Raw genomic sequence first — 15001 nt, forward strand, 5'->3', positions numbered from 1 at the left:
TGTTGAAGAATGTCAAAGAAAACACAGCTTTGGGGTGAGGCCACCTAGACAGCACAGTGTGGAGGAGCAGAGCCCCCTCCCCTGGCTGTTACATGGTCCTGGGCCAGTTCCTCGTGTGTATGAGATACCAGTGTCTGCTTTGCAGGATGCTCAGGACAGATCCCTGTGGCATTTGTTAAGTCCCTGACAGAAAACAGAAATTTAGTGAGTGACGTCATTCCATTGAGTAATTTTTCCATACTGTACAACAGGGGCATTAGACCTAACAAGTCAGTATCTGTCTTGTAATAGTCACATCTGAGTGTGAACCTCAATCTGCTTGAAGAGAAATGTAACTTCCAACTGAGATGTGTATCATGCTTGCTTGGAGTCACTCTGTAGAAAATCCAAGTTGTGTAAGCAGGAAGAACACAGAGAACACAGACTGTAGTGTTTGGGGATCCACCCCCTTCATCCTTCTCATGCAGTCATTGACAAATAAGTTCAAATGAGAAAAAAATAATTCAATATAGTTTCTAATCAGTGTATACATGAGAATAAGGAATTTTTTTTTCTTTATTTTTTGGGATAATGGGGACTGAACTTAGTACCTTGTACACACTAGAGGCAATCACTATGTTCTAAATCCATTCGAAAGTCAAGATTTGTATGTCCTGGATGGCTTAATGCTTTCTTTTTATGTTAAGCTAATATATTTGCAAATATAAAGTAGTACTTTGAAATATTTAGAGGTGTTGTGTTAGCTTAATTGCATTGCTTCTGAACAATGAACAACTGTGACTCGGTGCTGTTTATCTGATCGTCTGATCCTTGTGTTATCTGATGGGCGGTGCTGCTCTTGCTGCAGGTGAAGGTGCTCTCACCCAGCTGCCCTGCCACAGACTGATAGACGAGGCAGGGAGTGGGGTTTTCGGACCCTGCCAAAAGTTGTGGCTGCATTGGGATCGCTCTCTGTGTCGTCTAGCTGAACAGAATGGGCTTCGGAGGGAGCAGAAGTGATCTTAGCCACGCCTCTTTCTCAGCCGTCTAAGCGTTCCTGTAGTACAGGCATGTTGCCACTAGTCCAGATCACCTCTTGGCTTAATAAAGGCTGCTTGGTGAAAAGATAGCATGCCATGGTTTGTGGCCAGTCTGAGCTGAGGTTCGGTATTTGTCCCTTAGCCATGATTTGTCTTTTGGGGTTCACTTATCTGAGGTCAAATGTAGTCTGAAAACATTAAGTTGAAAATTTCAGAAATAAGCAATTCACTACTTTTAAACAGCACACCATGCTAAACAGTGTTGTGAAGCTTCCTGCTCCTGAGCTCAGGGTCCAGCTCTCTGCCTGGCCGATGGGTCTACACTGTAGGTGCTGAACCCCCATTATCAAGTCACTGTGAAGCTCTCACTATGCTGTCATCTAACACTATGTCACAATGCCTCCATAATCCGCCTCAGCAGGCACTGTCATCATCTGTCATTGCAGAGAAGAGATGTGAGCTCAGGGACGTAAGGTGTGTAAGTGTGCGCAGCACGCACACTTGAACATGTGGAAACCACAAGAGATGTTGTTTCACGGAGTAGCCTACCTTGGTTTTTGAGACAGTTTCTCATTGGCCTGGAGTCCACCAGTTAAGCTAAACTGACTGCCCAGCAAGCCCTAGGAATTGGCTGTCTCTGGCTCCCTACTACTTACGCCCAGGCCCAGCTGTTTCACATGGGCCCTGGGGACTAAATCCAGGTCCTTGTGCTCCCAAGACAAGTACTTTGCTGGCTGACTCATGTCTCCAGCACAAGATGTTTGGGCCAGGAATGTATTTCAGTTTGTAGAATGCTTTCCTAGGATTACACAAAGTCTGGTCTCGATCGCCAGCACGGTGTAAACAAGGTGTAGTGGCAGAACCTATCACTTTAGCATTTGGGAGGTGTGGGCACGAGGATCTGAAGTTTAAGGTCATCCTCAGCTATGTGGGAAGTTCAAGGCCAGCCTGTGCATAACTCTTAGTATGATATATTATAATGATTCTATTTTATAATTACTTACTGATGTTTGTTGTTTGTTTCTTGAGACTGGGTTTCTCTGTTTAGCCCTGGCTGTCATGGAACTTGCTCTGTAGATCAGCCTCGAACTCAGGGATCCACCTATCTGCCTGTGTATGTAATGTATACATTAAACTCTGCACAGTGTAAAGCAACTAGCCTTGCTTTTAAATTAGAGAGCTACTGGAAAACATTGAATGCAAATATTGGGAGACTCTGCATTGGATTCTGGATCCAGAACATTCAGATTTGCTTATGTATGTGCCGTGTGATTTTCAACTGCATCATTGACCTTTTCTCCTCCTCCTGCCCCGCCTATCACTCTTTTTGAGATAGTGCCTCATGTAGCCTAGGATGGGCTGGTGGTCTCAAACTTGTTGTGTAGCTGAGTCTCTGAACCATAGGCAAATGCCACTCACCATACCTGACTGGAATAGATTTCTTTTTGGGAAGAATCTTCTCCTCCCCCACCCCCCCCACCCCATCCTCCTTGCCTCTCTCTCCATAACCCTGACAGCTGTCTGGGTTAGATTTCATGAAGAGGTATATTTCTCCTTTAAACTGAAACCCTTAAATAGGAACAAAACAAAGCAAAAAGCAATTTCTTTTGGTCACTGAAACATTTTAAAATTAGTGTTCTTCTTGCCACGGGAGAGAGATACTGCCTGGCATTGTGTGGTGAGGGCATAAATATTATCATACAATGGTTTGCACACTTGTGCACACATATTGGTTAAGAGAATTTAATGATGTGTCTTCAGGACATTCCAAGATAGAAAGAGTTTTTCAAAAATACAACATGGTTTTAACTTCTCTTTAGAAATACATTTTGTGTTGTGGCAGAGACCTGGTTAATATATCAGTATCAGAAGAGAAGGCATTGCCATTGATCAAGGAGTTCACTTCTTTAGTTTAAGGTGGTGTTTGTGTGTTCGTGTGTTTGTTTTTTTCCTGTCCTGTCTTAAAAGGTTAGTACTTTATATTTTGAAAACCCAGATAAATGCTTAAAAGATTGCTTCAGCTTTTTTCCCCAGCTTTTCTTAAATGTCATCTTCTGCATAGTAAATTTCAATAGCTGAATGTACAACCATAGAATTGAATTGTGTGCTTCGTAAATGATTCTGCTTTTTGTGCCACAGTATTGTCTAATGTTCCGCCCTGCTTTCCCAGAGTGTAGAGAATTGGTGAGGCTCTGTGCATTGTGTTAGGTCTGCTCATAGTTTGACTAGCATAGTCTGGAAGTGGGTTGTGCAGGATGAGAGAGAGCAGCCTAATTGCTCCTCCTGCATCAGCAGCATCTATAAAGCATCCTGGGAATTGCTTGCCCGGTGCTCAGAGCAGCTGGTCACATGAGCCTGGATTTTCAGTTCAGTTCATTAGTCAGCCATTTTGGTCAACACCCTGCTTACTGCGCACAACCAATCCTGTTAGAACTCAGCATCCTGGCTCATCTGAGCAGATCCTCCAGTGATTTCTGCTGGTCAAAAAATTTTAAGATTGAAAATATAGCTTGATTTTTTTTAATTATATTTTTTCTTTTGTATTTTTTTCTGCACAAAGAAGGAGGATTTTTTTTTCACTTATTCATGCTGAGGCCAGTTTTTGAAAGCCAGCTAAGGCAGCATTGGGTGTGTAGGATTTAAGCCTATAGATAGCCTGGCTGGAATAAAGGAGAAGGAAGATAAAAGGAGAGCATGCTGGTAGGGGACGGCACCGGCTAATCTTGCTAGTCGTTAGGAATTGCCATTAAGAAAAGAGAGTATAGAGTTGTTTGTTTTGAGCAGTTTGTTCTATAAGGTATTTTTTGTTGTCGTTTTTCTTTGTTTTTCTTTTCTTTTTTAATCTCTCCCATCCCATTTTCTAAAAGCTTTATTTAAAAGCTTGGGATTTGGGATTTTTTGGTGCAGAGGTCTTATTTATTTGTGTGTGTGTGTCTGTGAGTGTGTGTGTGTTGTGTTGTGGTCGCAGCTGACTCATCATGTCTGCCCTGACGCCTCCGACTGATATGCCAACCCCCACCACTGACAAGATCACACAGGCTGCCATGGAGACCATCTACCTTTGCAAATTCCGAGTGTCTATGGACGGAGAATGGCTCTGCCTTCGAGAGCTGGATGACATCTCCCTTACACCTGACCCAGAGCCGACCCATGAAGGTACGGTCAGACCCCAGCAGCTGTGCCTAGTCTCAGCAGCGTCCTCATTGTCACTGGGACTGGGAGGGTCAGAGATGGGAAGACCCTCTAGGTTTTTATTGTTGTCTCTTGCTCAGCTTCCGGCACCCCAACCCCTTGTCTCTGCTTACTGGGGAGAAGATTCTTCCCTACCCCTGAGGTCTCCTTTCTCAAGATGCTTATGTTCTGTTACAGTTCTTTGTCTCAAAGCCCTTCAAAGGGAACATCTGAGGTCATTTAAACATCAGTTCCTAACAGATACGGAAAGAGCTATCAATTGTATTCCTCCTTTAAAATGCTATAGAAATCACAGTGATTCCTAATAGTAAATTAAGAAAACACAACTGTAGTTATGGGATATAACAAACACAGTGGGAAAGATAGAGGAGTGTCCTGTCAACTGGACACTATTAAACAGGTTACAGCACCCAGAAAATATTTGAAAAAGTTACTCTTTTTAAATAGTATTAAATGGAAAATCAATTTTCAATTCAGTGTTTCAGGAATATGGACTCTTAAGAATGCATGTCTTACAGAGGTTAAACATAAGCACGGTTATTCCTGTGCATGAAATCTATGAGCCATTGTTTTTGTAAATGTATACTATATATGTATATATACTTAGATACTTGTGTTTACAGCTGCAAGTAATCTCTGTGATCTCTGGACTTTTTGTAAGAACACTTCCCAAGTTGTAAGGTGTTTTTAGCTTAGACTCCTTACATTTCCTATTGCCAAGCTGCAGATTTGATGGCTTCTCAGCATGTTTATTCTCCTTCAACAAACAAAGATAAAAACACGAGCATGCAAGGAGAAATCCTTTATGAACATCTGCAGGACAAGTGGATTGTACACAGCAGGTTGGAGTTAGAAGTGAGTCTGTGCTGTGACCTTGGGTGCAATCCTGTTATGATTTAGATTTACTCGACATTCTTCCCAGTCAGATTTAGCCCTGACAAGGTTTTAGAGAGCGTTCCACTCACCAAACAAAAGCAGGCATTTTGTATGTTCCTTACAAGCAGCGCGTTGCTATCTTTAATGATGCTTGGCATCTGTCAGTGATTCTGTCCATTGAACAGCTTCCTTTAGCTGTGGTTCAGAATGTACACAGGTCATCAGCTGAAAGTCTGTACAATGCCAGTACTGTTTACACAGTCTCCAAAGCTTTAGCAGTCTTTGGGGAAGACAATTACAGTTTGAAGAGGCTACCAAGAAGCCTTTGAGCTAGTGCCCTTTTGTTTGAAAGAGAATCTCCATTCATTTGAAAGGTACACTGTGAAATATGACCTTAGTTATAAAACCTAGTTTCTCAGATTCTTAAAGATAATCTTTAATACTTTTAGTACTTTGCGTATATGCTTGCCTCCTGCCTAACAGTTGTGTAGTGAGCACAGGTTTGCTGTTGGTGCATGTAAACATTTGTAATAATACCGTTTGAACTCTTCATTGAGAAGTGTGCTGCTGCAGACGTGAGCATGGCAGTAAGGAAGGACAGTGTGACCGGTGCAGACTGTTAACCGCTCACTCCAGGATCTGGGAAGTCAGATCTAGGGAGTCCTAACAGTATGGCGGGCATGTTGCCTTAAAATAGGTGAGACAAACAGTTGTTTCACATGAAATTTTTTTAAAGTACAAGGCCAGGGAAACATGGGGTATAATGTTCTAGAAAAGCAGGAGGTATTCCATGAGAGGTTTGTTTCCTTGTTCCACAGACTGTGTCTAAACAGCCATTTGAACCCAAGAAATGCCTGTTTTAATTCTAAAACCCTTGGCACCTATTAGATTTAACTGTGCAGTCAGTGATTATGTGAGTAACTAAGAAACTGGAGCTCCTGATGCCTAGACCGTGTCCTACTTGAGTTGTACAGAAAAGGTCTGACCATTCAAATCCTAGAGACCCTTCAGTTTCATAAAGAAAAATGATCAAAATTGTTCTCTTGAGATGATGTGGTCTCCAAGACTTATTTTCTGAAATAGTTCCATACTTCACTATGAGTATGTCATGTAGAAGGCCTTTCTACCCCCTATAGTGCTTAGAGAATAAATGCTTGGATTCCCTATCTCTGTGCTTGTTGGCATTCAATATGATCCCCCATTCTTATGTGTGCTCTCCTTAAAAACTAGCAGCTAATCTAGTGGTCAGAGCAGAGTACCGAGTCTACTGGAGAGGACAGGGAAAGGCCAGGGAATGCATCTGCATAATACAAGGCTTGAGCTAGACCTTGAGACACAGCGATGGGTATGGAGCAGAGCTTCGCAGATGGTGCATTCCGAGCTGTCCCTTGCCAGGGAAGAGCAGGTGGTCAGGAGCCTGCAGGACTGTGTGTGGCCCAGCAGGGTGGGGAGCTGGGAAGACAACACACTAGTGTGGGGCACCCGGGCTTCACTCAGGGAAAGCAGCTGGGCCTCTAAACCTAGGGAGAAAATGAACTTAATACAGAGTAGCAACATTGTGGGTGGATCATGAGGATAAAAGCTCCCCAGGGACCCTAGCCAAGACTATGAAAATGGTCCAGATGAAAGATAACAATTCTGGTCTAAAGTGGTGAAGGAAGAGCCACCTGCGAAGTAGAGCTTCCCTTCCCTGGCAGCAGAGCAGCCTCTGGGGCTGGGGGATGACAAGGACACAGTGGCTTGGGTGACTTGCCAAGTGTTTATCTTCAGGGCCGAGTTCCTTTCACCAAGAAAGAATGCAAAAGTAAGACAAAGTAAGAGCAGGCTTGCCCTCTGGTGCTCATGGACTGTGGCTAACAAAGGAAGCATTATCATTCCATCTGTTTAATCTTCCAGCCAGCCCCACAGAACCAGGGCTCAAGGTGACTCTGCCAGTTATTAGTCTGTCATATAATAATCTTCCTGCCTCCACCTCTCAAGAGTCTTGATTGTAGATGTGTGCTAGAAACATACCACACTGCCATTGAACTGAACTGTCAAGAATGGTCTTTGATTTGTTTTTTTAAAGTCTTTTTCTTTTTCCTTCTGGGGTTCGAGACGGGGTTTCTAGCCCTGGCCATCCTGTAACTCACTCTGCAGACCAGGTTGGCCTCCAACTCAGAAATCCGCCTGCCTCCGCCTCCCAAGTGCTTGTATTAAAGGCATGCGCCTCCACTGTCAGGCGGTCTTTGATTTATTTATTTACTTTTACTTTTTTACATTTCTAAAAGCATAGTAGAGGTTAAAAATTAGGACTGGAGAGATGGCTCAGCAGTTAAGAGTGTTGGGTGCTCTTCCAGAGGACCCCAATTCAATTCCTAGCACCCACATAGCAGGTCATGCCTGTCTGTAACTAGTTCCAGAGCTTCCAACACCCTGACACAGACATACATGTAGGCCAAACACTGGTGAACATAAAAATAAATTACATTTTAAAAAGTTGAAAGTACAGGACTTTTAAAAACTATCACACCTTACATACCGTGGGTCTGGAAACTTGACCGGACCAGTGAGGGAATGAAAGGACAGACACATGTACACAGAGGGTGGGCGCTCGACAGAGTGGCAGTAACTACTGCAGCAGCTCGGAACCTCAGCTTGTATATTGTGTACAATATACAAGAGGTTGCAGTCTCCATGGGAGGTGTCTGCAGGTGGGCAGCCAGGAGAAGGAAGCCGAAGTTGCTGGTCTTTGCACACACTGGTCAGTCATTTATAAACACTGTACTCACAGACAAAGGCCTTCCCGGGCCTGAGCTGTGACGGTGTCAGCACGCTGACTCAGGGCTTCCTGGGCCCCTCCATAGAGCTCTCTGGGTATTCATACTGTGCCCTTGGTCTTCTCAGGAATGGAAGCAAAAAGCTTTCATTCATGCTTGTAGTAATTTAGAAATTGTGAGATGAAGTGACGTGCTTTATAGTTATTTGTGCTCCTTTCCATCTGGGTGTCTTGGAGCAGCATTCTTGAAACAAGTTTGTGTACTTCTCCAGAGTCAGGAAAACAAGAAACAAAACTGTTTTCAGAAATTCCAGTAAGTGGCACACATGGAGGACAGGGTAGGTTATTGCTGTCATATTTCCAAGTGTTAACAACAACTTGGCTGTGGTTGGGACCTCATTTAGTATCAGGTTATCCCCTGATTATTATTGGTTACCTAACTGAAAACACATGTTTAAAAATCTTTGGTGTCTGAAGGAGAATTTTTAAAGAGTGAAATCCTGAGCCTTTGTGTTTATCTGTTATGGGATTAAGTTAATTTTAAGTTAAAAGTCTGAAGTAGTGTTGTTCTATTTTAAGAGAGAAAACAATATATTTAGGTTTATTGCCTTTACTCTGTAAAATGTTGATTTTTAGATAGATATGTGATCTAAATGAAATCTCTAAATTGTCCTTAAACTAAATAGCCAGCTTTTAGAGCTCATGTGCCTTTTCTTCAGCATTCATACCCTCTTTTGTCATTTGGGGGATATTTGTATGGTTGGAGGAATTTTTCAAATGTCTCTGTTAGAGCTGCAGAGGTGGCTCAGTGGGTTGATGCTCGCTGCACAAGCATGGGGAACGTCCCACCAGGGAGACCACAGCAGAGAAGGCTCAGCCTCCTGACTCCTGGGATTGCAAGGTTATTAATTAAAACACCCTTCTCAAACACAGATAGAGGAAACCTACCATGACGGGTTTATTTATCCACTTATTTACTTACGTCCATGTTTTGAGCCAGGGTCTCACTGTGCAGCCCTGGATGACTTGGGTAGAATTACATCTTCAGGACACGTTGAGAAATGAGCCTCTGCCCTTGTGACTTAGGGTTGATGCTCAGAGCCACCCGTGATGGTGGCACATGCAGAGGCTGACCCTGTGGAACCAGCCGGCAGGCACCCCTCCAGCAGGTACCTTGGCCTTGCTGGCCAGATGTGTAACATCTGTAACTGGCAAGTGGAGACAGACTGTAGGAAATAACCAATGGTCATATGACTTCAGACCAGGAGTGTGAGTTTTTGTCTGTTTGTTTGTCATTAGTACTGGGCATCCCTCGAGGCAAAGCTTAGTCCTTGGGGCTAAATGTCACCTTGCTCTCCCAGACCTCTTGTTACTGTGAAGGTGAAGATTCATTGAAGATATCAGAGGCTCCTGGGAAGCATGTGTGAGTTGCTGGGTTGTCAAAGGACAGTCCATTTTCTTAGAAACTGATATGTGGGATTCAAAACCAGACAGCACTCACCACTGATGACATTTCCCAGAAAATGGGATAGATGCTGGCTTGGAATAGGTGTCTCTGCCAGTGGGAATATACTACTGGGCTCATTTCTCAGAGTGACAGAGAAGAGTTTGTCATCCAGGGACTGTTAGACAGGTGCCAAGATCTCCCTTTGAACATTAAGTACTTCTTGGTTTTTGTTCTTACTTTTGGTTGGTTTGTTTGTTTTGTTTTCAAGACAGGGTTTCTCTGTGTAGCCTTGGCTATCCTTAAACTCTGTAAACCAGGCTGGCCTCAAACTCAGAAAGATTTGCCTGCTTCTCTCCCCTCTTTTTTCCCCAACTCCCAGTGCTGGGGTTAAAGGCATGCACTACTACATGGTGACATTAGGTACTTCTGCTCCTAATACCCCCGGTATGTGAGCATTACCCCATCTTACTGGGGGATCATGTATGTTTCTAATGAAAACAGTACATATCCCAGTGTGTGTTTTACAGGAGGAGCATCAGGAGGTCAGAAGAAGGTTACAGATTCTCTAGAACTGTAGTTACAGGTCATTGTGAGCCACCATATGGGTTCTGGGAACTGAACCTGGGTCCTCTGCAGGAATAACCAGTGCTCTAATCACAGAGCCATCCCTTCAGCCCTTCTACTCTCATGAGAAAAGATTACTAGAATACCTTTCCTCTGATTGTTCCTGGTTTAGAAAATATTTAGCTCATGTCCGCTTTACCTACCCTATTAGACTATAATTTAGCATAAACTTGTTATTGCTCGTAGATAATGGCATTCAGTCCTGATGAAAGTGTGGGAAGAAGACGTGGACTCTGACAACAACTTTTTACATTATTTATTTGTGTGTGTGTGTGCGTGTGTGTGTGTATGTGCGTATGTGCGTGTGTGTGCGCGAACATGCACATATACACATGTGTTCATGCTGTAGGGATGTCGAGGTCAGAGGAGTCCGTTTTCTGTACTCAAGTCTCAGTTCTCCATGCTAAGCAAATGCCTTTACTTGCTGAGCCATCTTTCCAGCCCAGGAGCAGTCCTTTCAAAAATTACTTTATCAATGTAAATCAGAGATCTAAGAAAATACTTCCAGCAACCATACCAAGACTTATGTACCTTACAAAAATAATCACCAATATAGGCAAAGACTATTTTAAAGATTTATTTATGTATTTATGTCTTTGTATGTGAACCTGAGTAACTTTATGTGCACTGTGTGTGTGCAGGATCCCATGGAAGGTGAAAGAGAGTGTCACATCTCTGGGAGCTAGAGTTTTAGGTAGCCATGTGGCTCCTGGGAACCAGACCTGGGTCCTCTGCAGGAGCAGCAAGTGCTCTGAACTACTTAGCTATCTTTTCAGCCCCCAGGCAAACAATTTACATCTATCTATCTACCTAGCTATTATAATATTCTGCCTTGTGCTATCAGAACCTCAAAAGGCATTTAATATAGTGTAGAGAGAAAAATAGTATAAATGTATAGAACAGCTATAAATAAATAAGCAATAAATACTAGAATATTTGTAGCATAATGCTCAGAACATGATTTGTAGCTTCATACTTTTTTATAATATATCACAATTATCCTATTACAGTATAATATATATTCTAGTACATTATAGTTCTCCTCTTACTATGCTTAGCTTATAAATTAACCTTTACTGTAGTTGTGTACATATAGGAAAGTATAGAGTATTTAGAGAGAAAAACATAATGTTCCGAGTGTGTTGATTACACATTTGAGCATCCCCTGGGGTATCAGAGCAGCTCTGCTGTGGAAGAGAGGGACTACTGCATGTAAGGCACTCTCCCTACCAAACAGCAGAGTGCAGAGTCTTCTGAAGGCTTTAAGGAGCATTCTGGAGTGTAGACTCCATTAAAAGAAGGTGCATTCATTTCCTGTGAATATTCTAACAAACTGCCGCAGAGCTGGTACCCTAAAGCAACAGAAGTTTATTCTGTAAGCTAACACTTAACACTGCTCTTTCCAAGAGACTTGGGAGAGTCCATTCCCTGCCGCACCAGTACCTGTGGCTGGCAGCATCCCTCAGGTTTCGGGTTCATCGCCTGACTTTCTGCCTTTGTAGACATTTCACATTGCTTCTTTTCCCTCTTTGAACCTTCTGTTACAAGGACATAAATGATAGTATTTTCCAAGGAAATCAGAGTCCTTCATTTAATTCCAGCTATAGAAACTACTTCCAGATAAAATGGCATTTATAAGTTCTCGGGAATACGACATGAATATCTTTTGGGAGCCTTTTGTTTAACTTACCACAAAGTATCAGTGAACAGTAAAATCTTAAAATAATACAAATATGTTCTATTTTTGATAGCATGATTAAACTTATAATCACTAGATAAATATGAAAAATTACACATTTGGAAACTGAAATTTTAGACTTCTAAGGATTCATTAATCAAAGAAGTTATAAGCAAAAATATCTCAAACTGAATGAGCATGAAGGCGCATTTCAGATTTAGAAATTTGTAGGTTTAAATTCTTATATTTGCAAAGAAGAAAGTCCTAAAAAAATGTCTCTTCTTAAGCAAATATGACAACACGATAACTCTGAACGAGTTTGCGTATGTGCCCCAGCTCTTCCAGTTCCACAGCGACTGTGCCATAGCCGATTGTGTCGCAGACACCTGTGTGCCATCACCAGCTCCACGCCATCACCACAGAGTTTGATACAAAGATACACATGAACATGCAAAAGAAAATTGTGAAACTGATTGCCTCTGGGTAGGGAAACTGCAAGTGATTTCCATACTTTTCCTACTTCTGTATGCTTCACTTAGTCAGCAAAGGGTTGGCTTCCAAGTCAGAAATTGCTGTTTTCCACCTTCTCACAGGGTACATTTTATTATTTAAATTATTTCACATCCTGATCACAAACAGCTTCCCCTCCCTCCTCTCCTCTCAGACCCTTCTTCTCACCTCTCCCCTCCCCTCTCTTCCCTTCCCCCACCCACTCCTCAGAAAAAGGGAGGCCTTCCGTGGATATCAGATACCACCCTTGACATACCAAGTTACAATAAGACTCTTTGGAAAAGGAATCCAGTGCGGACACTGTAGTCAGAGACAGCCCCTGTCTTTAGGAGTCCCACGTGTAGACCCAGCTGCACACCTGTTACGTATGTGCTGAGGGCCTAGGTCAGTTCGTTGGTGGTTCAGTCTCAGTGAGGCCCTAGGGGCCCAGGTTAGTTGATTTCTGTAGGCTTTCTTATGGCGTCTTTGATTCCTTTGGCTCACAAATCCCTTTTTTTAAAGGTCTTTTTTATTATTTTAAAATATATTTTAAATAAACATATTCATGGGGTGTGTGCAGGTGAGTGCAGTTGCTCAGAAGAGGGTGTCAAATCTATAGCTGGAGATAGAGGCAGCTTCGAGTCTCCTTACATGGGGCTTGGGGACAGAACTCAGTTCCTCTGCAAGAGCAATACCTGCTCTTCACTTCCAAGCCATCTCGCTAACCTCTGGATAATGACTCTTCCCCCCATAAAATATTCGAAAACTTGGGTACTCGTTCATCCGTTCATCTCACTTGTACCCCAGAACGTCCTGTGGGAGGTGAACCATGTGAACACAAACAGGACCTGTACCCCCAAAACACAAGCTTTGCTCTTGATCCATTTTCAGATAGCTCTTTAATGCTTGTTTTATGCCTGAGTGTCTTGCCTGCATGTATTTTTGTGCACCTACCTCATGGGTATAGTGCACAAAGAGGCCGGAAGAGGACGTCAGATCCCCTAGAACTAGGATTATAGACGATTGTAGGCCGCCATGTGGGTGTTAGGGTAAACCACAAAATCGTCTCTCCATCCTCACATTTCCAGTATTTTTTTCCACGTTTCTGTTAAAAGTCACAGTGACATGCTTGTTGACTGCTGTGCCTGGGAGCATGTCACTGCCATTCTGTCTGGGAACCACATAGTGACCAAGGAGTACACACCAAGATGGATTCAGCACAGCGTTAACTTTGGGAGGAGGGGCACGGCGGTGTCATCTCTCATGTAGGTCAAGTGCCTCAACGCTGCTCCTCCTGTCTCTCCATGCCAAGTAGTGGGATTATAGAAGGAGCCTCCATCCTGCACCTGTTGCCTTCCTGGGTCATCAGAAAATAACACCTGGGGGCTGGAAGATGGCTCAGAGCATGTGGTGCTTGCATTGCGATCCTGGGACCAGTTTGTGTCTCCAGATTTTGTGTTCAGTCTGGGTGTGATGGTAAGCATCTAATGCCAACACTAGCAGAGCCGAGATGGGAGGATGGATGGATGGATGGAGCTCTTGGGCAGTAGTTCTAATGGAAACGGAGTTCTGGGTTCAGGAGAGTCAGTGTCTCAGATAAGGAGAAAAGAACGGAAGACACTGCCCTCTGTCCTACACACACACACACACACACACACACACACACACACCTTCTGCAATCTGCCCCAGTGGCAGTTAGTCTTAGATTTATATTGTCAGGTTCTCAGAGTAGTGATTATGTGTGCACAAGGCAGTCTTTGTGAACTCCATGCAAGAAAGCCAGGGGCAAAGTGCTCTGGACAAAGTTCATCTTTTTTTGTTGTTCTGCCGAGAGAGAGAGAGAGCAGTGTGGCAGGTCACCCTCCTAGGTAAGTTCTGTCCTAGCCTCTGGGGTTCTGTAGAATTCTAAGTCTGGATGAGAAATGTTAGTAGCTTTTACTTGTATCCCAGCCTCAACGTGAAGTCCAGGATTGCTCGAGGAGGGCTAGGCCCCTGTGGCACCGCTGCTGTGGGTAGACTGGTTCTGAGTCTCTCTGAGTGGCCTCTTGTCCTTCCGCCAGGTGCTCCTGCAGTGCTGTCGACTCCTGTGGCTCTTTGCAAAACCTCACCATTTTAATCTCCACTGACAGACCTTCTGTGTTAATCTTTAATTTGGGCCTTAAAAATACACTGTTTTTGTTTAGTTCGTTGTTCTGTTTTGTAACAGTGTCTGGCCATGTTCTCCTGCCCCCACCTACCAAGTGCTAGGGATTATAGGTGTGTTTGTGTACCATGATGCCTGTTTCCTTGTATGTTTGAAAAAATTATTAATTTCATATGTGTATATGTGTGTGTGTGCGTGTCTTTCTGTCTTTTTGTGTGTCCATGTTGTGGGTATTCACAAAAGACGGAAGAGGATATCAGCTCCATCAGAGCAGGAGTTGGAGACGTTGAGGTGGGGGTTGGGGAGAACAGGCTTGTTATTGCATGGATATTGGGAAGTGAACTCTAGTCTTCATGACTGCCCTTAACCACGGATCCGTCCCCACCCCCACCCCTCACCCCGTGTAATGGGATGGTAGAGCTCTCAGGGGCCCTTCTTGGGATTAGCAGCTTCAGTGTCACAGATAACTAAAGTAACCCATTCTAATCTGTGAAATATGAACCATTTTCAGATTTTTGTAGCAGGGGTGACACTTAGATGAAGTTGCCATCGTCCTGAGTGCTGGGTGGAGAGAGCAGGGGGGTGTCCACCATGCACTCTGCACCAGGGGCTGGAGAGAGCAGGGGGGTGTCCACCATGCACTCTGCACCAGGGGCTGGAGAGAGCAGTGGGGAGTCCACCATGCACTCTGCACCAGGGGCTGGAGAGAGCAGTGGGGGGTCCACCATGCACTCTGCACCAGGGGCTGGAGAGAGCAGAGGGGTGTCCACCACGA

General features: G+C 43.7%; 1 protein-coding gene across 6 annotated transcripts in view; it reads left to right on the plus strand.

Annotated features, from left to right (window-relative positions):
* Rufy3 (RUN and FYVE domain containing 3) overlaps positions 1-15001 on the plus strand; it is a 77290-nt gene that overhangs the window by 12336 nt on the left and 49953 nt on the right. The window contains exon 1 of one of the 6 annotated variants that reach the window (XM_028752582.1): positions 3873-4175. The exons of 3 other annotated variants lie outside the window; for them this stretch is intronic. In XM_028752582.1, coding sequence (XP_028608415.1) covers positions 3998-4175 — 178 coding nt within the window. In that variant the 5' untranslated portion in view covers positions 3873-3997. Of the gene's footprint in view, positions 1-3872; positions 4176-13929; positions 13952-15001 lie in introns of those variants that run through there. 2 more of the 6 variants (XM_028752579.1, XM_028752580.1) reach the window with 2 other exon arrangements.

The sequence above is a fragment of the Grammomys surdaster genome, unplaced genomic scaffold (assembly GCF_004785775.1).
Source record: "Grammomys surdaster isolate TR1022 unplaced genomic scaffold, NIH_TR_1.0 125928, whole genome shotgun sequence".
NCBI lineage: Eukaryota > Metazoa > Chordata > Mammalia > Rodentia > Muridae > Grammomys > Grammomys surdaster.